Source organism: Canis lupus, chromosome 15 (assembly GCF_048164855.1).
Source record: "Canis lupus baileyi chromosome 15, mCanLup2.hap1, whole genome shotgun sequence".
NCBI classification, from domain to species: domain Eukaryota; kingdom Metazoa; phylum Chordata; class Mammalia; order Carnivora; family Canidae; genus Canis; species Canis lupus.
The window spans coordinates 44,019,165-44,041,671 of NC_132852.1; the positions used below are offsets into that span (position 1 = coordinate 44,019,165).

Sequence of the window (22,507 nt, forward strand, 5' to 3'; positions counted from 1 at the left end):
ACATGAGAACAACCAAACCCAAACTGTGGAAAAGTGGCTTCCCATGCACATGCAGGACTCAGGACTTACCACTTATCCACTTAGCCTCAGGGTCGTGAATTTTGAAATCATCACTGAAGAGATCTTCCACTGTGACCTTCTTCTTTTGAGACAGACTATTATCTTCCGCTAGAAGGAACATGGCAAATGGTTAAATCTTTTATTTTTGGATTAAGAAAAAAATCCAGAGAGGACCATAACATATTGTTGTTGCCATTCAGAAATAGTACATATGGTAAAACATATACTTTCTATACATAACATAAGGGCTGAATAAAAGCCATTCATGCTTTTTGTTTTTAATTAAAATATCAAAAACTACAGTAAGAGGATCATGGTACAGTAGCATGGCATCATTTCTCCCCCTCCACTTGAACACATAAACCATTGTATTTCTTAGGAACAGAAGTAAATGTTTCAAGACTGATTTATGAACAATAAGGTGAGAGGGGTGAAGAGAGGAAGCAACAAATGTCCAGAAAGGATCTCAGTTGTGTGATGTAACCAATCATTCATTATGCATTTATTAAGTGCCAACTATTGGCAGCATGTTGGGTGCTGGGAATGAAAAGGTGAGAAACACATCCCGTAGGTCCATATGCTTCACTTGTCCCTGGCTGTGTCTGGGTTGGGAGTCAGTTCTTGTTCAGATAGAATCACACCTCAGACGTCTGTCTGCAAACAATCAAGATTCTACCTTGTTTCATCTCCATCACTCCACTCAGGAGGAAACATCTGGGGTAAGCCTTGAAGGTACCAATCTAATATCTACCCCAAGAGGAGGTGTTTAGTTAATGGCACCGTGGGTGAGACTAGAAACTTGGCAATGTTTATCCTATTTCTTGAGGTTGAAGCTTCTGGGGTTTTAGCTAACAGAGTAAACACACAAGGGCAGTACCTGACACCACTCTCACTTCTGCTACGCCAATCACATTATTAACCATTTCCGATGGACATCGTCCATCTAGATTTATTTCTGTTCCTGCCTTCTTGAACAGAAGATGCCAGCTGTCAGGGCACTTCTCTTGAAGACTTGGGGTCCTCATTTCATCAGCTCTGTGCTGTGCTGCTGTGTGGGGCTCTCCTCAGTGCTAATCAAGGCGTGCAGGTCTATGTGCATCCCAGGTGAGGGTGTTTCAGATCTGTGTTGCTTCTACATTTTGATGTTTGGTTGTTATGCTTATTTTTCTTTTTGGTTTCTACCTGTGGAGCCAGCTTCCCCATCTTGGACTGTCACAGAGCTTGCCTTCAACAGTACCCTTTACCTCTTTTAATTTTCTGTTTCATGAGCTGTGGCAGGTGGGAAAAACAAGAACGTTTGCCTGATGGCATGATAAATAAGTACTCTCTGAATGAAATCCCCTAAAGCTTCTTGTAGGATTCGAGTGCATGGATTTTATTACATCTCCTATATCTTTCTTTTGGCCCCTCCGGATGTTATCGATTACTGAAGTTGTCAGAAGAGTCACATGTTACTTTGTGTACTGACTGATTTTTTGAATATCAAAAAGGATTAATGTGTGCAAAAGTCTTTTGAAAATTACAGAATGATACCTTTCAAAGTGACCTTCTCATTAGGCCTGATTATATGTGGAGCTCTCCCAGGTGCTAAATAAAACATGTTAAAGCAAACCTAATTCTTCCCTGTGGGACCTTTTCACCTGCAACTGAAGCAGCCCCAGGAAAAGGCACACACAGCTTCAGATGCAATGCACTTCCGTTTGGAAAACAAACAGTAAGTGAACATTTTAAAGATGACTAGACATCAATTCGGTGAACTTACACTGTGATCTAGTAATTGAGAAATATATTTGCAACTAATTGAAAAGTAAGTCCTGGAGATCTAATGCACAATATAGTGATTACAGACAACAATCTGTATTATAAATATCAAAATTATGAAGAGATTAGATCTTAATTATTCCCACTAAAAAAAAAGAAATGATAATTACGTGACCTGATAAAGGTATTAGCTCACTCCTCAAAGGCAATTATATTGCAAAATATAAATGTATCAAATCAGCATGTTGCATACTTTAAACATACACAGTGATGTATGTTAAATATATTTCAATAAAAAATAAGTAAAACAAAAGCTAAGTATAAAAATTTCTGAGACACTTCTTCTTAAAAAGATTTTATTTATTTATTTGAGATAGAGTGAGCGAGAGAGAGAGCATGAATAGAGGGCAAGGCAGAGGGAGAGGGAGAAGCAGGCTCTCCACTGAGCAGGGAACCCAACTCGGGGCTCGATCCCAGGACCCTGAGATCATGACCTGAGCTGAAGGCAGACATGTCACTGACTGAGCCATCCAGGTGCCCCTCTTAAGCATATGGTCAGAAAATAAATAGTCCTATTAAAACATAAATTTAATCTAAGTAACTTCACTATTTAAGGAAGATTCTAGCTCACTTCTTGAGGTATCCATGCATGTAATGAGAAAAGAAGGCGTGGCTTCCATTTAAACAAACTTCGGGTTAAAGATGAAAAAGGTAATTTGTTCACTTTCTGAAAATCTCTTTTTGCAAGACATTTAATGTAAAAATGTCTTTTTTTTAAACGATTACTTTGTTTTTAAAAGGTATTTTAAACACGTGACTTTTAAATAGGGACAGTCTGTGGTGAAAGCATTATGATAGATGCTATAAAGTGCTGTTTTCAAGCCAGGACACTTGACTCTGTCAATAATCAGCTCGGTCCCAAGATTCTCACCCTGGCCTCCCTGGACCTTGGTGACTTGTTCACATATTCAACTGCTATCTGGCTAAATCACTGATTTGTGTTTTGATGCACTTCCAAAATCTTTTGAGGTGGTGACAAGTATGTGTGACCATCATGCTCCAGGAACCTTGCTGGGACCTGAAGAATCCCAGCTGAAGACTCTAAGAAGCTCGGGGAGCAGGAGGGGAGCCAAATGGAAAGCATAACTGTATTTCAACAGTGTCAGTGCAGGAGTAGCAGGGTGGGCCATGACCAGGAAGAAAGAAGTAGGGGGAATTCTGGAAAGAATTCCCTGGGGAAAGGTCTTGCTAGCCAAGATAAAAGAGGTATAAGAAGAACCTCCAAGCTATAAGGAATGGAAGAGCATGAAGACATCAGTGAATGTAACATTCTCAGGAAATTGTGTTGGTGTTAGGGTGGGAGGAAGTGTGAGTGGGGAACGTCCACAGGTGAAGGCAGATCCTCTCCTTACATTTGATATTCTGGAATTTCATTAGAAAACATCCACTCGTGATGTGCCTGGCTGGCTCAGTCGGTTAAGCACTTGACATTTGCTCTCAGCTCAGGTCTTGCTCTCAGGGTCGTGAGTTCAAGCTCTGAGTTGGGCTCCATACTTGGGATGGAACCTACTTGAAAAACAAAATGTCCACTTGCAGATTTTCTTTAAAAACCATGCTTTGCAGCCAGTACTATTGTCAGTCCCATATCAGGAACATTGCCAGCAATGATGTCATTGACACTGCTTGTCCTTCATTCTGTTCCTCCTTCCAGGTACAAGCGGACCCACTGGATCCAATCTCCACATTGCTGGCTTTTTCTCTCATGTTTTCCATGTTTTTTATGTCTTTGGGGCCATCTGTGTGATTTATTCAGTTTGATTTTCCACTTTATTAATTTTTTAGCATTATCTATATGTTTCTTTCATCTCACTACTAAATTTTAAAATTTCAAATAATTATATTTTAATTTCTAATACCCCTAATTAGCTCTTTTTCAAGATAGTCTCCTCTTATAGTTGTAGGCTCCTTTATCATATTGATAATTTTTTTAAAACCCAAAATGTCATTTTCTGCTTTCCCTATTAATTTATATTTAAGTGCTTGAAAGAGCTCCTGTGTATTAAGTGGTCACGTGTCTTAAGCTGGTGTTCTGCTTTCTAGGGGATAGGATAGTTCCTGCAGGTCCCCATGACTCTCAGCTTCTTCCCTGAAAGTGTTCTGGTTCATGAGAGACTCCTGGTGATGTGGTTGCGAGCAACGTCCTGGGTACTTGGAGGCTCTGTCTGGGTCTCCTGTGGCCATTTGGGCTGGAGCCCTTTGCCCAACACAGGTGACCCTCTGAATATGAACCCACTTTTGAGGCAGGGGACTCCCTGGAACGAGGGATAAAATGAAGGAGAAGCAGTAGGTGCTATGTTTTATTTTCTCTCATTTCTACCTGCTTGAAATCAGAAGGGAAAGATTTCTGTGCTCCATCTACCATCTTAAGCTAGAAGTCAATGTATAGGTGGAGATATTAGTGGCCAGTGGCTTTTATATTTGGATTTCACCCTGAAGGTAATCTGGGGATGACCGAAAAGTAAAGTTTCCTTCAGCCTGAAAGCTGGATAACCAAACAGCACTTGTAGTTATCATGGCCTCCTGGTCAGCTCACCGGCAGGCAAAGGCATGCCCTAATCCCCAGTGAGGCCGCTATCTCTATGTAGGTCAGAATACAATGCGTATTGCTCACGCTCCTTGCCGGATGCTTGTTAAACCGTTATGTTGTTAAGTAGCACAATTACTGGAGAACATTTTGGAATGTTCTCTAGAGATTTTTAAAATTAGAAATAAATTCCACCACCCTAAAATGGATTAATGTGAAGCATAACCTCTTGAGGTTTTCAATCACTGCAAGTGGAGGTTAGCTACTGACAAACCCAATTTAGTAATAAAGAAAATCTATCCAGATTAGTGAGAAGTCTCTTGTTAGTTCTGCTCGTGTTAGAAATTGGAATAACTGACAACTCTAAAAATGCTCTGCAGTCTTCAGAGGACACTGACAGGTTTAACTCTTGATCCTCTACGAAAGAGGAGGGAGGAAAGCCATTTTATGGAAGGCAAACCTAAACTACGGAGAGGTTATAAAGGCTTCTCCAAAGAGGCATGGAAAGCTAGTCAAGCTAGCATTAGCCACATTCTCAGGGAAATCTGAATGTTGACATTGTTCACAGAAGCTGGATGTGTGCAACCTATTCCATCCACAAGTGGGATGCTAATTAAATCACAGAATACAGAAAATATCAAGCAGCTAATGCTAATGAGGATCCTGCTAAAACACTATGTTCTCCAGGTTAAAAAAATTATGTAAATAAAGAAAACGGTTTGAAAACCATTTTTTTACAGACACATTTCTTTAATGAGAAAAATTTAGCCTCTGAAACAGATCAACAAGGAACACACACACCAGTGGCACACAGCAAGTGTTCACCCTGCGATGTGTGCTGTGGCAGGTGTCAAGTACAAGGGTTTTCAATCTCCAGGAGACAAAGACTGTGGTGGGCAGGGCAGATACAGCCTCCCAGAGGAGGCAGATCCCAAGCCCGGGCTCAGAGTAAAAGTACTTTGGTATTTAGAATAAGTCACAGGGAACATCTGTATGTTGTTTCGATAGAAGCTGGTATTTTTGTTTGCTTTCATACAAACACTCAGAGGAACATATGGAAATCGAAGAAACTGGTTTGTTAAAAGATTCATTTATTTATTCGAGAGGGAGAGAGCACGATCAGGAGAGGCAGAGAGAGGGAGAGAGAATCCCAAGCAGATTCCACACTGAGCATGGAGCTTGATGCAGGGCTCAGTCTCACGACCCTCAGATCAAGACCTGAGCTGAAATCAAGAGTTGGATGCTCAACCGACTGCACCACCCAGGTGCATGGAAACTCTGATATTCAAAGTCTGAACCATTAATTCATGAGTTCCAATGATACAGCTTTTGCTTAACATCAAATCACTGCTAAGTTTGTACCATTACTGATGAACCGTGGACAGCGGCTTAGTCTAAGGAAAAAGCTATGAAAACACAGGAAACATTTCCCTTCCTCTGCCAGCAAATTAACTGAGAAAGTGCTCTGTGTCAGGTGCTGGTAGATTCTGGAATCAATACTTCCAGGTAGGCTTTTTTTTTTTTTTTTAAGAAGTACAATCAATGCTATCTACTATAGATGATACTCATATTTCCTTGGTAGATTCTTCTCATAATGAAGGAAGAAATCTAGTCATGCTTCGCTATCAACAAAGTAGGAACAATGAAATTTAAACTGGGTCTACAGGTCGCAAAATGGAGCACACCCAGAGTCTTACCATAACTCGTTCAGGTGACTTAGATGATGAGATATGGGGCTTTTTTGCTGATGAGATTTTGGACCTTGAGTTAATCCTGTAATAGCTCAGGGCCTCTGGAGACCTTAGGATGGAGAGAATGTACTTTGTATTGGGATAGATGTGAATCTTTAGGGGCTGGAGGTCAGCTTATGTAGGTAAAATAATGCCCCCCAAAGATGTCCATGAGAATGGGTGCTATGCACTGAACTGCACCCCCTGCCATTCATATGCTGAAGCCTTAACCCCCAATGTGATGATATTTGGAGATAGAGCCCTAAAGGAGATAATTAAAGTTAGATGAGATCATAAAGGTGGAGCTCTACTCCAACAGACATGGTGTTCTCATAAGGAAAGAAGAAGAGACGCACTCTCTCTCTCTCTCCATGCACGAAGACAAAAAGCAACATAAGACACAGCAAGAAGAGGCCACCTGCAAGCTAGAAAGAGAGGTCTCATCAGAAAACAACCCTGCTGGCATTTGATCTTGGGCTTAAAGACTCAAGAATTATATGAATTGTAAGTGGAGATTATATCTATTTCATGCATGTAAAATAAAATCATAAAAATAAATTAGGTCAAGGCAGGGGGTGGGTACTGTCCTTTCCACTTAACATTTTAAGAACACCAATATATACATTTATACGAAAACATTTCAGATCCTTCCCTGGTGGGCAGAGATGAAAAAGAACCAAATTTTAAAGCTGAGAGGAGGCCTGCAGAGAGGTGTGGAGGCTGGCATGGACTCTCCAGTGAGCGGGTGGACCCTGGCATGTCCAGCACACCTCTTTCTAGCTCTGTCACCCACCTCAGACACCTGTAAGATACGGCCACTGCAAGACTGGAAAAGGCATTTATTTCCCTTTGTTTTAGTTTCCTGTGAGCCATCACCACAAATGGGGTGGCTCAGAACAGCTGACGTTTGCTCTCTTACAGTTGTGGAGACCGGAAGTCCAAAGTCAGTCTCCCTGGGCCAAGAGCAAGATGCCAGTAGGGTGCACTCCGAGCCTACAGAGCTCTAGGGAAGCCTCCCTTCTTTGTCCCCATCGATGCTCGTGGCTGCATCACTGTGATCTCTGCCTCCCTGGTCACGTTGCCTTTTCCCCTGTCTGTGTCAGATCTCCCTCTGCCTCCTTCTCATACAGATATGTGTGGCTGCATTTAGGATTCATGCATAAAGCAGGAAACCTCCCCCCACCCACCACCCTCCAACAATCCCTTTTTTGCCATATAAATAGGTGATGTTCCAGGGATTAGGACATGGAACCTTTGGGGGGGGGTGTCTTCTCACCCAGCTGATCCCTTAAGACCTTTTCTCCATTTCTAACTAACCCATAACTTTAGAAGGCATCCTCTGAAAACACAATAATCACACATTCACTAAATTTTTAAGAAAAAAATCAAAAAAGAATCTGGATAAGGATAAAGCAAGAGAGAAAAAGACTAATACATCTGAGGTTATGTAAATTATCTCTTAACCTAATTTCTGCTCATTTTAGTACCTCATATAAAAAGCACAGAGTTTATTTAGAGATAATCTGGAATTTGAGGAATAGAAAATAGCCATTTGAGGATATGCTGTTTTTGCTGAAGTGATAAATGGTTATTCCAGCAGGGTTTAAGGTAAGAGAAGAGCTCTGGGGATCCCTGGGTGGCGCAGCGGTTTGGCACTTGCCTTTGGCCCAGGGCGTGATCCTGGAGACCCAGGATCGAATCCCACATCGGGCTCCCGGTGCATGGAGCCTGCTTCTCCCTCTGCCTGTGTCTCTGCCTCTCTCTCTCTCTCTCTGTGACTATCATAAATAAATAAAAAAAAAAAAAAGAGAAGAGCTCTGTCTCATAGAGAAGGTGGACCATTGCTGCCTGGAAATCAATCCTCCTTGGTGCTCTGACCTGCCTAGTTCACTGTGGGCAATTTCTCTCCCCTTCTCTGATTTTATTATATCATCTATTTCTGTATTCTTGACTCAGACCTGGTAACTCAACTGAGACTCCTGAATTGCTGTCTTTGGTTTTCTGACTGGCCAGAGTCTTTCCTAAAATAGCAACTATTAGACTAGCCAGCTCCTTGTAACAGATGGTCCTGAAGGCTCCCTAAATTCACTTGAACTTTCCCAAGGGGCTTTCATCCAAACCAGGCAACAGACTAAAGAAAATCAGAGTGCCAGGATGGGATTTATCTTTTTCATGGTCTATATACAACTGTGCCTTTAACACAGGATGCAAAATGTAGCAATGCTTTGAAAAATGTCCCTTTATGGATAAATACGTAGGCACATTTGCCTCAGCTTAGATTCTTAATGCAAGCACGCATAACAATCTACTGCCATCCCTCAGATAAATGGCTCTTTAGTGTAAGGATTCAATAAATAACCAAGATGTACCTCGCAATCCTAGAACTAATGATGAAAAGTCAAAGTAGAGCCTGTTAAGATCCTCCCAGGGACTCACTTCTCAAGACTTTGGAAGTTTGCAACTAACTATAAGGTTAGTAGCCATGTAAATTAATTCTTTCTTTTATGGAAACCTGTCAGAACTCCCTCTTCTCAGATTTGTTTCAATTTAAAGAATGGTGCAAATTCACTGAGTTCAAGGCATGTAGACTGCATCCATAAAGTATTTCATAAATCAAGGGGTCTTGTTGTGGCAGACAGGAGGCTGCCTCTCTGAGTCACTGTACTCTTTTCAACTCTGCAGAGGCTGACCCTTAGAAACACTGACTTTCTGGAAACTTCTTCCAGCTAAGGGAGGCCATGCAAGATGGTTGTGGCAAGTAAGCTGTCTCCCAGCTGGTTTCAGACAAAGACAGAACTACATGAGGCAAGTCCTGTGATTTTCCCTTCTTTCTAGTGAGGATAGGAGGTGTGATGTGTGAAGCCAGTGCAGTCACTTTGCCAGCATGCTGACGATAACAGCAGAGATACCTGAGCTACTGAACCATCCTGGCTGTGTCTGGACTTCTCCTTTTGTTTTGTTTTGTTTGTTTGTTTAAAGAAGGGGAAGAGCAGAGGGAAGAGAGAGAGAATCTTCTTTTTTTTTTTTTTTAATTTACTTATCTTGGAGAGAGAGAGAGAGAGAAAGAGAGAGAGGTGAATGGAGGGAGGGGCACATGAAGAGAAAATCTTGAGCAGAATCTGTGCTAAGTGTGAAGCCCTATGTGGGGCTTGATCTCACAACCCTGAGATCATGACCTAAGCCAAAGTTAAGAGTCGGATGGATGCTTGAACTAAGCCACCCAGGTGCCCCTGGACTTCTTTTATGAAACAATGCAACACTTATGGTTTGAGTTATTTTAGTGAGGCATTCTGTGGGGGACAAATGTAGTCTGATATATTGTAATATCTGGGCTTTGGACAAATGCTCAAGCTGATTCCTAACAGGCCTGTGGGCAGGCTGACCAGGCACATGAGATTCCTGAAGTGCATTCAAATGTTTATGCGTGATCTTAGGGGAAAGGCTCCCAGTGCTTCCCCATTGAGAATTATATTTGCTGTGGGCTTTTCATAGATGGCTTTTAAGATGTCGAGGAATGTTCCCTCTATCCCTACACTCTGAAGAGTTTTGATCAGGAATGGATGCTGTATTTTGTCAAATGCTTTCTCTGCATCCAATGAGAGGATCATATGGTTCTTGGTTTTTCTCTTGCTGATATGATGAATCACATTGATTGTTTTACGGGTGTTGAACCAGCCTTGTGTCCCAGGGATAAATCCTACTTGGTCATGGTGAATAATTTTCTTAATGTATTGTTGGATCCTATTGGCCAGTATCTTGTTGAGAATTTTTGCATCCATGTTCATCAGGGATACTGGTCTGTAATTCTCCTTTTTGGTGGGGTCTTTGTCTGGTTTTGGAATTAAGGTGATGCTGGCCTCATAGAACCAATTTGGAAGTACTCCATCTCTTTCTATCTTTCCAAACAGCTTTAGGAGAATAGGTATGGTTTCCTCTTTAAACGTTTGATAAAATTCCCCTGGGAAGCCATCTGGCCCTGGACTCTTGTGTCTTGGGAGGTTTTTAATGACTGCTTCAATTTCCTCCCTGGTTATTGGCCTGTTCAGGTTTTCTATTTCTTTCTGTTCCAGTTTTGGTAGTTTGTGGCTTTCCAGGGATGTCCACTCTCACCACTGCTGTTCAACATAGTACTGGAAGTCCTAGCCTCAGCAATCAGACAACAAAAAGACATTAAAGGCATTCAAATTGGCAAAGAAGAAGTCAAACTCTCCCTCTTCGCCGATGACATGATACTCTACATAGAAAACCCAAAAGTCTCCACCCCAAGATTGCTAGAACTCATACAGCAATTCGGTAGCGTGGCAGGATACAAAATCAATGCCCAGAAGTCAGTGGCATTTCTATACACTAACAATGAGACTGAAGAAAGAGAAATTAAGGAGTCAATCCCATTTACAATTGCACCCAAAAGCATAAGATACCTAGGAATAAACCTAACCAAAGATGTAAAGGATCTATACCCTCAAAACTATAGAACACTTCTGAAAGAAATTGAGGAAGACACAAAGAGATGGAAAAATATTCCATGCTCATGGATTGGAAGAATTCATATTGTGAAAATGTCAATGTTACCCAGGGCAATATACACGTTTAATGCAATCCCTATCAAAATACCATGGACTTTCTTCAGAGAGTTAGAACAAATTATTTTAAGATTTGTGTGGAATCAGAAAAGACCCCGAATAGCCAGGGGAATTTTAAAAAAGAAAACCATCACATCATCACAATGCCAGATTTCAGGTTGTACTACAAAGCTGTGGTCATCAAGACAGTGTGGTACTGGCACAAAAACAGACACATAGATCAGTGGAACAGAATAGAGAATCCAGAAGTGGACCCTCAACTTTATGGGCAACTAATATTCGATAAAGGAGGAAAGACTATCCATTGGAAGAAAGACAGTCTCTTCAATAAATGGTGCTGGGAAAATTGGACATCCACATGCAGAAGAATGAAACTAGACCACTCTCTCGCACCATACACAAAGATAAACTCAAAATGGATGAAAGATCTAAATGTGAGACAAGATTCCATCAAAATCCTAGAGAAGAACACAGGCAACACCCTTTTTGAACTCGGCCATAGTAACTTCTTGCAAGATACATCCACGAAGGCAAAAGAAACAAAAGCAAAAATGAACTATTGGGACTTCATCAAGATAAGAAGCTTTTGCACAGCAAAGGATACAGTCAACAAAACTCAAAGACAACCTACAGAATGGGAGAAGATATTTGCAAATGACATATCAGATAAAGGGCTAGTTTCCAAGATCTATAAAGAACTTATTAAACTCAACACCAAAGAAACAAACAATCCAATCATGAAATGGGCAAAAGACATGAACAGAAATCTCACAGAGGAAGACATAGACATGGCCAACATGCATATGAGAAAATGCTCTGCATCACTTGCCATCAGGGAAATACAAATCAAAACCACAATGAGATACCACCTCACACCAGTCAGAATGGGGAAAATTAACAAGGTAGGAAACAACAAATGTTGGAGAGGATGCGGAGAAAAGGGAACCCTCTTACACTGTTGGTGGGAATGTGAACTGGTGCGGCCACTCTGGAAAACTGTGTGGAGGTTCCTCAAACAGTTAAAAATATACCTGCCCTACGACCCAGCAATTGCACTGTTGGGGATTTACCCCAAAGATACAGATGCAATGAAACGCCGGGACACCTGCACCCCGATGTTTATAGCAGCAATGGCCACGATAGCCAAACTGTGGAAGGAGCCTCGGTGTCCAACGAAAGATGAATGGATAAAGAAGATGTGGTTTATGTATACAATGGAATATTACTCAGCTATTAGAAATGACAAATACCCACCATTTGCTTCAACGTGGATGGAACTGGAGGGTATTATGCTGAGTGAAGTAAGTCAGTCGGAGAAGGACAAACATTATATGTTCTCATTCATTTGGGGAATATAAATAATAGTGAAAGGGAATATAAGGGAAGGGAGAAGAAATGTGTGGGAAATATCAGAAAGGGAGACAGAACGTAAAGACTGCTAACTCTGGGAAACGAACTAGGGGTGGTAGAAGGGGAGGAGGGCGGGGGGTGGGAGTGAATGGGTGACGGGCACTGGGGGTTATTCTGTATGTTAGTAAATTGAACACCAATAAAAAAATAAATAAATAAAAAGTTCTTTATAAAAAAAACACACACAAAAAAAACAAAAAAAAAACAAAACAAAACAAACAAACAAACAAAAAAAAAACAAATGTTTATGCGGATGGGGACCTGGGCGGCTCAGTCAGTGAAACGTCTGCCTTGGGCTCAGGTCATGGTTCTAGATTGAGTCCTGCATTGGGCTCCCTGCTCAACAGGGAGTCTGCTTCGCTCTCTCCCTCTGTGTTCCCCAACTCTCATTTGTGCTCTTTCTATCTCAAATAAACAAATGAAATCTTTTAAAAATGTTTAAAAAATGTTTATGAGGACATATATGCCTTTTTCCAATGATGAGATGATTTATAGTTTTATCAGATTCTAAAAACAAGGATCCCTGGGTGGCTCGGTGGTTTGGTGCCTGCCTTTGGCCCAGGGCGTGATCCTGGAGACCCGGGATCGAGTCCCACGTCGGGCTCCTGGCATGGAGCCTGCTTCTCCCTCCTCCTGTGTCTCTGCCTCTCTCTCTCTATGTCTATCATAAATAAATAAATAAATAAATAAATAAATAAATAAATAAATAAATATTTTTAAAAGATTCTAAAAACAGTTTCAACTTATAAATTGTTTCAGACAACAGGAACCCTTAGAGGACAATCTCAAATCCAGTGCCTGGCATCCCAGTCTGTCACCACTGCCGCCTTTCAGCCTTAAGTCCTTACGTTCATTATGTCCATCCAGGGCTTTCAGGCAGGCCCTTCTGCCCAGCTAGTGCTCCAGGATTATTATGCCTTGTGGTGACCTTCCCTCTTGGATTTCCTTCATCTCTCCTGCATCTGACTTTCATATTCCTCATCTTTCATAAAACCTTCCACCAATGCTTCCTGTCCTCCCCAATCTCACCCATATTCCAAACTGTCATAATAAATACTATCTTCACAATCCCTTTATGGGACCTAATTTCACTTAGCATTAACTAATTAACTTTAGCCAGAAACGATGACAAGGGTGGCAGTAGCAAGAGCAGCTAAAACAAGTATGTATTTCATGACCAGAGTAGACTCAATTCACCCAATCCGGCAGTTAGCAGGTGGGTATGAACAAAGGAATCTAGAAACACAATTACAGATGCCCAAGTGCAAGGCAACAATACCAGAGCCTATCAAGTAACTTATGCATCCTCGGATAGGACACTTGGCCATAGTCATATATACAGATGAGCTCTGATGAGATCAGATTTGGGGGATGAGTTTAATACAGGAAAGAGAACAAAGAAAATACCTGGAAAACATGGCCAAACTACCTATTTCTAAAAGAAACAGTAAGAAACAGTAAGGTGTATGTACTTGTCACGATACACAAACAAATTATTAAATTACTGTTAAGCTACTTTGCGATTATCATAGGGACTATATACAGATTATATGTAGACTAAAAATGGGGCATCAATACAACTTAAAATATCATAAACATAAACATTCTATTGAACAAAACAATCTATTGTAAAAGAATGCACACCACATGATTATATTAATACTGGAAATGCAAAAAGTATAAAAGCATGAAAACTATTCTATGATGTTAGAAATTAGGGGACCTTTGGGAGGATTAGTGATGAGAAAGCATGGTTAGGGGCTCTTGTGATGGTGGTTGTATTCTGTGTCTTGATCTGGATACTGGCTATAAGAGCCTGTTCAGTTTGAAAATTCATCAATCGATATAATATTATATATGTGTTTTACATAAGTGTTTAAAAATCAATCATTCCAGAATTTTTAAAAGATTAGCTTCAAACAATGAGATATCACTACACACCTATTAGAATGGCCCAAATCCAGAATGCTGCCAACACCAAGTGTTGGCAAGGCTGTGGAGACACAGGAAGTGTGTCATTCATCACTGATGAATGATGAATGATGGATCACTGATGAGGATGCAGAATGGTGCAGCCAGTTTGGAAGGCAGTTTGGCAGTTTCTCACAAAACCAAATACCTTCCTAGCATATACTTCAGTAATCACACTCTTTGGTATTTATCCAAAGAAGTTGAAAATTATGTCTACATAAAAACCTGCATGTGAATGTTTATAGCAGCTTTGTTCATAATCACCAAGACATGGAAGCAGCCAAAATGTCCTTCAGTGGGTGGATGGAAAACCAAACTGTGGTCCATCCAGACAATGGAATATTATTCAGCACCAAAAAGAAATGAGCTGTCAAGCCATGAAAAAGTCAGGGAAGAACCTTAAAAGCCTACTGCTAAGTGAAAGAAGGACTGTATGTCCAACTGTATGACATTCTGGAAAAGGCACGATTGCAGAGACAGTAAAAAGATCGCTGCCAGCGTTCTGGGGCAGGGAGGGATGAAGAGACCACAGAGGGTTCTCAGGCCAGCGAAGCTATTCTGTAACAATACTGTAATGATGGATGTGTGTCATTACACATTCTCCCAAGCCCACGGCATGTACGACACCGAGAGTGCACCTTTTTAAAAAAGATTTATTTGATTATTTGAGAGAGAGAGAGACAGAAAGAGGAGAGAGAGAGAGAGAGAATGAGAGTGTGGGGAGGGAGGGGCAGAGGGAGAGGGAGAGAGAAACTTAAGCAAATTCCATTCTGAGTGTGGAGTCTGACATGGGACTCGATCCCACGACCCTGAGATCACAACCTGAGCTGAAATCAACCTGGATGCTTGATGGACTGAGTCCCCCTAGGAGCTTCCCCAAGAGTGCACCTTAATGTAAACTATGCACATTGAGTGAGGATGATGGGTCAATGCAGGTTCATCCATTGTAAAAATGTGCCACTCTGGGGAGGGAGGGATCGGTAAGGGGGGATGCTCTGTGTGCCTGGGGCCAGAGGGTGTCTGGGAAAACTCTGTGCCTGCTTCTCAGTTTTGCTGTGAATCCCAAACTACCCTAAAATAATAGCCTATTAAAAAAACAAAATCTATAGAAATGTTATTACAGAGCTTCCTTTGTTAACTAGCAGTCACACCTCTGAAGTGGAAGGATTCTCTCAAATGTAATTTTAATACATCTCTTTTTTTTTTTTTTTTCCACACAAACCCATTTCATCTTATTTTGACTCTGGTGCACATTCAGAACACTTGATTAAGTGTCTGACTTGCTCGTACCTATTCCTTCTTATAGGAGAATCCAATTTATGAGCCATGATGGCCAATTTGCTAGATTTCACTCCCTCTCAGTAAAGTCTATTGGGTCCAATTGAAAATTAAAAAAAGATAAGCTGAGAGTCAGCATAGCTGTTACAGACACTGGACCTACACTGGTGATGGAATTTCAACTCCATAAAAATTATCTCTATGCTCTGCTCCCACCCAAAAGACTAATGAGTCTTATACTCTGATAACCTCTGCATGGCCGCCGCCCAGTCTACTGTCACTGTGACTTTCAAATGTCCGAGGCTTTTCCGTTCCACACCACCTGAAACTGGTGTCCATCTTCTCTAATGTGAAAATCCATAAGGTCAACTGTCAGGGCTATTTCAATGCAAACGTGATCCTGCTGGATTTTTCAGCTCCTACAGCATTCGACATTCGCTGTGGCAGTGGAGAATGTCAGAGGCCTTTGCATTGGAATGCAATAACTGTATTTGCCAAAAAAAGGCATACGCCATTGCGTGTGACCCAGGGTAGGCCGCGTATTTAATAGCTGAAAATAAAAAAGGTAACTTTGGAGTCTATCACGCCAAAGAGAAATTTAGGAAAGGGCACAGACTAGCAAGGGAGAAATGAATGACACAATTGAAAAGGACACATTCTTATTCGGCTAGTCCCTTTGGAGGCAAGATTGCCTTCAACACTTTTAATTTGATTTTTAAAACATAAATTGTGCGTAACTGGGGGTAATTAGACTGCACAACGGAACAAGGTACTTGTCGTTCAGAATGATCACCATGAGCACTTCAAGATCCTGGGCACCGACATCGCCTCCATGGTGATTCTTCCTGGAAAGGGGGCCCACGTGAGTTGGGGACGTTTCTTTTTTGTTTTTAATAATAAATTTATTTTTTATTGGTGTTCAATTTGCCAACATACAGAATAACACCCAGTGCTCATCCCGTCAAGTGCCCCCCTCAGTGCCCGTCACCCAGTCACCCCCACCCCCCCGCCCTCCTCCCCTTCCACCACCCTTAGTTTGTTTCCCAGAGTTAGGAGTCTTCATGTTCTGTCTCCCTTTCTGATATTTCCTACCCATTTCTTCTCCCTTCCCTTCTATTCCCTTTCACTATTATTTATATTCGTTGGGGACGTTTCTATGAAAAGGCTGACCCCAGTGAGTTCAGAATGGATTTTCTGGGCGAGTAGAAAGCAGGTGCGGTGATTGGAGTTTCAACAAACCAGAATATAAGACGAGAAGCAGGCAGTCCTTGGGAAAGATTATCTTATGAAAAGTCCCTACTACAATTTCTTTCTTTTTTAAAAAAAAATATTTTTTAAATTTATTTATTCATGAGAGACACAGAGAGAGATGCAGAGACACAGGCAGAGGGAGAAGCAGGCTCCCTGTGGGGATCCCAATGCAACTCAATCCCAGGACCCTAGGATCATGACCTGAGCTGAAGGCAGATGCTCAACCATTGAGCCACCCAGGTGCCCCCATAATTTCTAAGTACATCTATCAAAACAGAGGCAAGGCAACACACCCAGGATGGCACAAAAATTTTCAAGGTGTTATTATCACGAGGACTCTCATCTCCTCAAGACTGTACTTCATCCCTCCCCCAGGGGAAGCCACTGCTACCCAGAACCATGGCCACAGGCTGTCAGGGATGAACCCCACTCAATAGGCCTTACCCAAGCCCTGCCTCACACTTCTCTTTTGTTTTTGCTACTTGATCACACGACACAAGGGAGATTCTCCTTGTGCCCATTCCTGCGGTCTTTTTCTTAACCGATGCTGAGCTCTCAGGAAGAGCATCTGTGTCTCCTTTGCTCACACTTCACTGGGCACTGAGCTCAAGGCTCTCAGCCCCCAAGAGGGGAGCGTTGATGTTGGACCAATAGTCTGTACTATTGGTTGAAGTGAGGATGCTCTGCAGGTTCATGAATTTGAGAAAGCTCTGGAGCCAGTGGCAGGTAGAGTGATTTGATGTTCTTTTCCGCCAGACAGAATTGCGATTGCCAAACAAAAGCCAGCGCTGCACCCCAGGACAGCAGATGCAGATAGACTGCAATGGGAGGGAAGGGGCACGGCTGATTGTCCCAACCCCAGGACACACGGCCTGAGCAGCACAACCCATAGAAAGAAATACCGGCTACAGAAGCCCAACAGAGCTCAGGGCTTAGGCAAGGCTTGGCCACATTTGTATTTTAACAGGAGAATAAAAGAACTCCTGCTCTTCAAAGCCTTTTCTGGAATTCAGGGATTCACCAGGGCCCCACCACCGGCAGGTGCCTCTTGCCCACTCCTTGTCGTTGCCCCTGACAACTGGCCGCCAGCGTTCAAAGAGGTGACGGCTTACAGTGAGGACACTCGTGACTGCAGAGGGCACGCTGCTGCACAGGAGTCCAGTGGAAATGACTCCCGGGGTTGGCGGCTGCACTCAAGAGACCAGGACACGCTTCCCCGTGCAGCAGAGAAGGCTGAGGGCCAGCTCTCCGTGTGTGCTGCATGAGCACAAGGAGGGAGGGCTTCTGGGACGTTTACCATGCAGCCTCACTGCTGGACTGCTGGGGGACAGAGGCACTCCAGGGCGCCCTTTTATTTCACTCCAAAGTGACCACCGCAGGAGCCCTGGGACTCCAGGTGGCACAAACAATCACATGTGCCTTGGGAGGGTGGGAGCCACCACAAACTACTTAAAGCGCTGTTGCTTTCTAAGCCTCAGAGCCAGTGCTGGACAACCACAGAAGCAACTGTTCAGTAATCCTTCCCTCACAGTCCTGTTCAAAGGAAAACACAGGTAAGGAACACGTACTGCAGGAATCCTGAGGAAGACCGGATTGTCTCCACATTAATTAAAAACACGTAATTGGGGATCCCTGGGTGGCTCAGAGGTTTAGTGCGTGCCTTCGGCCCAGGGCATGATCCCAGAGTCCTGGGATTGAGTCCCACATCGGGCTCCCTGCATGGAGCCTGCTTCTCCCTCTGCCCGTGTCTCTGCCTCTCTCTCTCTCTCTCACGAATAAATAAATGAAACCTTTAAAAAAAATGTGGTTGCTGAAATCCCTGGTGAAGGCGAAATACCATCAGCCAATCACAAAATAGAAAAAGTATTTGCCTTTACTCGCCCTTCCCCTACTCAGATTTCAGTGGCTGATTCCACTTTTTTCCCTGATCCATCAGATGTACTATCTTGAATCTCAAGTCCAGGTCCTCAGGCAACTCTGGTATGCTCAGAAAGAATACCTAGGGGGACCCCTAGGTGGCTTAGCAGTAGAGCATCTGCCTTAGGCTCAGGGCATGATCCTGGGGTCCTGGGATTGAGTCCCACATTGGGCTCCCCCCGTGAAGCCTGCTTCTCCTTCTGCTCTGTCTCTGCCTCTCTTTGTGTATCTCATGAACAAATAAATAAAATCTTTTAAAAGAAAGAAAGAACGAACGAACACCCAGGGAGAGGGCCACATTCTCTTTGTCGTAATTGCCACCGAAACCTCTTCAATGTTAGGCACGTTTTTATGATACTTTAGTGTGTGTGTGTGTGTGTGTGTGTGTGTGTGTGTGTGTGTATGCCTAGATTACACCAGTGTTTTTAATAATTTTCCCACCATCGTTCAAACTAATGGCTAAAGTGTGATGGAATTCATTTACTATGAAGTTTCGCTTTTTAACATGTACAATTCAGTAGTTCTTGAGGCATTAACAGAGTCGTGAATCCACTGCCACTATCAAATTCCAGAATATTCATCACTTCCAAAAGACATCTTATTCTGATGTACCCATGTAGGCTTATCAGTTGTATCAAATGTACCACCCCGTGGGGAGGTTGATAACCAGGGAGGCTATGCAACGTTGTGTGGGGACAGACAGTATATGGGAAATCTCTGTGCTTTCCTCTCAATTTTTCTGTGAATCTGAAACTTCTCTAAAAATATAATGTCATTAAAAAAAAGAAAAGAAATCTCATACTTATTAGCAGCCACTCCTTACTGTCTCCACCTCCAGACTTTGGCAACTACTAATGTACCTCTACTCTATCTCTATGGATTTGACCATTCTAGGATCATGCAATATGTGGCCTTTTGGGTTTAACTTCTTGCATTTAGCATAATTACTTCAACTTTTATCCATGTGGTAGTATATATCAGAGATTCATTCATTTGTATAGTTGAATAATATTCCACTGTATGGCCATACCACATTAATACCACATACCACATTTATCTATTCACTGGGTGAAAGGAACTGGGTTGTTCCTTTTTGGCTCTTATGAATAACAGTGCTATGGACAGGCATATGCAAGTTTCTCTATGAACATGTTTTCTGTTTTCTTGGGTATACACGTGGGAGTGTATACCCGTGGTATACTTGGTCATATGCTAACTCTATGACTTTTTGAGGAACTACTGAACGTTTTTCACAGAGTCTACAAAATTTTACATTCTAATTAATAATGTTTGAAGTTTCCCATTTTCCCACATTTTTACCAATACATGTTATTTTTCATTTTTCCCCCTTTTTATAGCAATCCTAAAGTGTACAAAGTGGTATAATGTGAATCTGATTTGCATGTCTTTGATGACAAATGATGTTGAGCATCTTTTTTTAATGCTTATGGGCTATTTATATTTCTTTGGATATATACTTTTGAAATCCTTTGGTTGTTTTTAATTAAATTATTTCTCTCTTTGAGTTACAATAATTATTTATAAAATCTGGACATTAGATCTTCACTGAACATATGTCTTGCAAGTTTTTTCTCACATTCTATGGGTTGTCTTCTCTCTTTCTTGATATTGTCCACTGATGCACAAACATTTTTAAGTTTGATGATGTCCAATTTATCCAATTTCTCTCTGGTTGCTTATGCTTTTAGTGTCATATCTAAGAAGCTTGTCTAATCTAAGATTGTAAATATATGCCTCTAAGTTTTCTTCCAGAATGTCACAGTTTCAGCTCTTTTATTAGCTTGTTGATACACATTGAGTTGATTTTTGTATAAAGCATGAGGTAGGGCTCCAACTTGGCTCTTTTGTATGTAGATATTCAGTTGTGCAAGCACTATTTGTTGAAAAGACTATTCTTTCCCCATCACATGATCTTGGTGCCTTTGTCAAAAATCAATTGGCCATAGATGTATGGTTTTATTCTGAGCTTTCAGTTCTATTCCATTAATCTATATTATACCTATGCTAGTACCATCATTACTGTAGCTTTAGAGTAAGTTTTAAAATAAGGAAGTACATGTACTTCAACATTCTTTTGCAAGGTTGTTTTGGCTATTCTGAGCCCCTTGCATTTTCATATAAATTTTAGAATCAGCTTGCCTATTTATCCAAAAAGGGAAATTGGGATTTTTATAAAGATTGAGTTGAATCTATAAATATATTCAGGAAGTATTGCTATGTTACCAATATCAGATCTTCTAATCCATAAACACAGAGTATCTTTTCGTTTTCTTAGGTCTTCTTTAATTTATTTCAATTAGTTTTATGTTTTTTTCTGTGGATAAGGTTGTACACCTTCTATTAAATTTAGTCTAAGTACATTATTCTTCTCAAAACTATTGCAGGTGGAAACATTTTATTAATTTAATTTTGGATTGTTCATTGTTAATATATGGAAATACAAATGATGTTTGTATATTGATCCTATATTATCCACCCTTGCTGCATATGTGTGTTTCTGTGTGTGTGTGTATATTCCTTAAGATTATCTATATACAAGTTCATGTTATCTATGAAGAGATAGTTTACTTCTTTCCTATCTGGATCTTTTTCTCTTGCATTGCCTTGGCCAGAATCTCTAATACAATGTGAAATAGAAACAGGGAGACTAAGTATCCTTGTCTTTTCCTGATCTTAGGGAAATGCTTTCAATCTTTCACCATTAAGTATGATAGTAGCTGTGAGTTTTTCATACATGCTTTTTATCAGATTGAGGAAGGTTCTACTAGCTTGTTGAGTGTTTTGCTACGAAAAGATTTTGGGCTTTGCAAATGTCTGCTCTGTGTCTATTGAGATGATCATGTGGGTTCCTTCCCCCTCTTTATTCTATTAATATGTATGTATTATATTGATCTTTCATACAGTAAATCAAATTTTCTTTCCTGGGATAAATAACATTTGGTTATGGTATAATATACTTTTTATATGTTGCTGGATTCAGTTTGTTAGTATATATAGATGTATAGTATATACACCTATATTCATAAGGGATATTGGTAATAGTTTTCATTTCTTGTGATACCCTTATCTAGTTTTGGTTTCAGAGTACAGATTACCCTTTTTTTCATTCAAGTTTTGAAATTGTTTAAACGTATATCCATAATTTACTTGCACTTTTTGTACAAATGTAAAACAAATTTATCTATCTATCTATCTATCCATTTCAATGTATCTACTTCTTTTTCCATCTTAAGGTCTAATACCTGTACAGTCTATTTACTGGCGGTTAGAAGTGTGTTTTTTTTTGTTCACACAATTAGGAATCTAATACGACAATGAGAATGTGGCCATTGTAGTTTCCTATAACTGCCATGTAGTTATCTTACAGGAAAAATCTTCTCTCCTTAAGCTAACATTTCATCACAGCCCACTTCACATCTCACCTTCCTCCTGAATTTCCTCACAATGGATCTCTCTATCCTCCAAGGTCCTATAGCACCTATTTTTGAAGCATTCAATGGTGCAAGTGTATACACATTTTTGCTGTAGGTTTTTGCTAAAAATTTTTGTGTGTTTTTTCTTTCCTGTAAGATTTCTGACTCTTTCTTATGTTATTTCGAGTACCTCTGTTGTTAGTTCACACTCAATGTATGTTGTTTTAATGATTTTTAAAATTCCTCTTTGATATAGTAACCATGAATTCCATGAGATCCACAGAATTGTTATATTTATAATGCCACTGTCTTTAAGCTTGTCAAGCATGAATAGGTAATTATGAATTTTAATATATACCGAGCATTTCTACACTTAGTCAACAATTACATCAATGAATTCAAAGCATACAAAATGGATTTTTTTCATGGAAACATATTAATCACTTAACCATATGGCACAATGGGAATCAGAACCTGGGAAAAATAAATTAGGTAACAGGTAGTTACTTAGAAAAAAATTGCAAAGCA

The 22,507-nt window shown here is 40.9% G+C and overlaps 1 protein-coding gene across 4 annotated transcripts in view; it reads right to left on the reverse strand.

Moving 5' to 3' along the window:
- Positions 1-22,507, reverse strand: part of DPP6 (dipeptidyl peptidase like 6) — an 826,229-nt gene that overhangs the window by 325,199 nt on the left and 478,523 nt on the right. For all 4 annotated transcript variants that reach the window (XM_072776861.1, XM_072776859.1, XM_072776858.1 and 1 more), the window contains exon 3: positions 70-168. In XM_072776861.1, the coding sequence (XP_072632962.1) occupies positions 70-168 (99 nt within the window). The remainder of the gene's footprint in view (positions 1-69; positions 169-22,507) is intronic.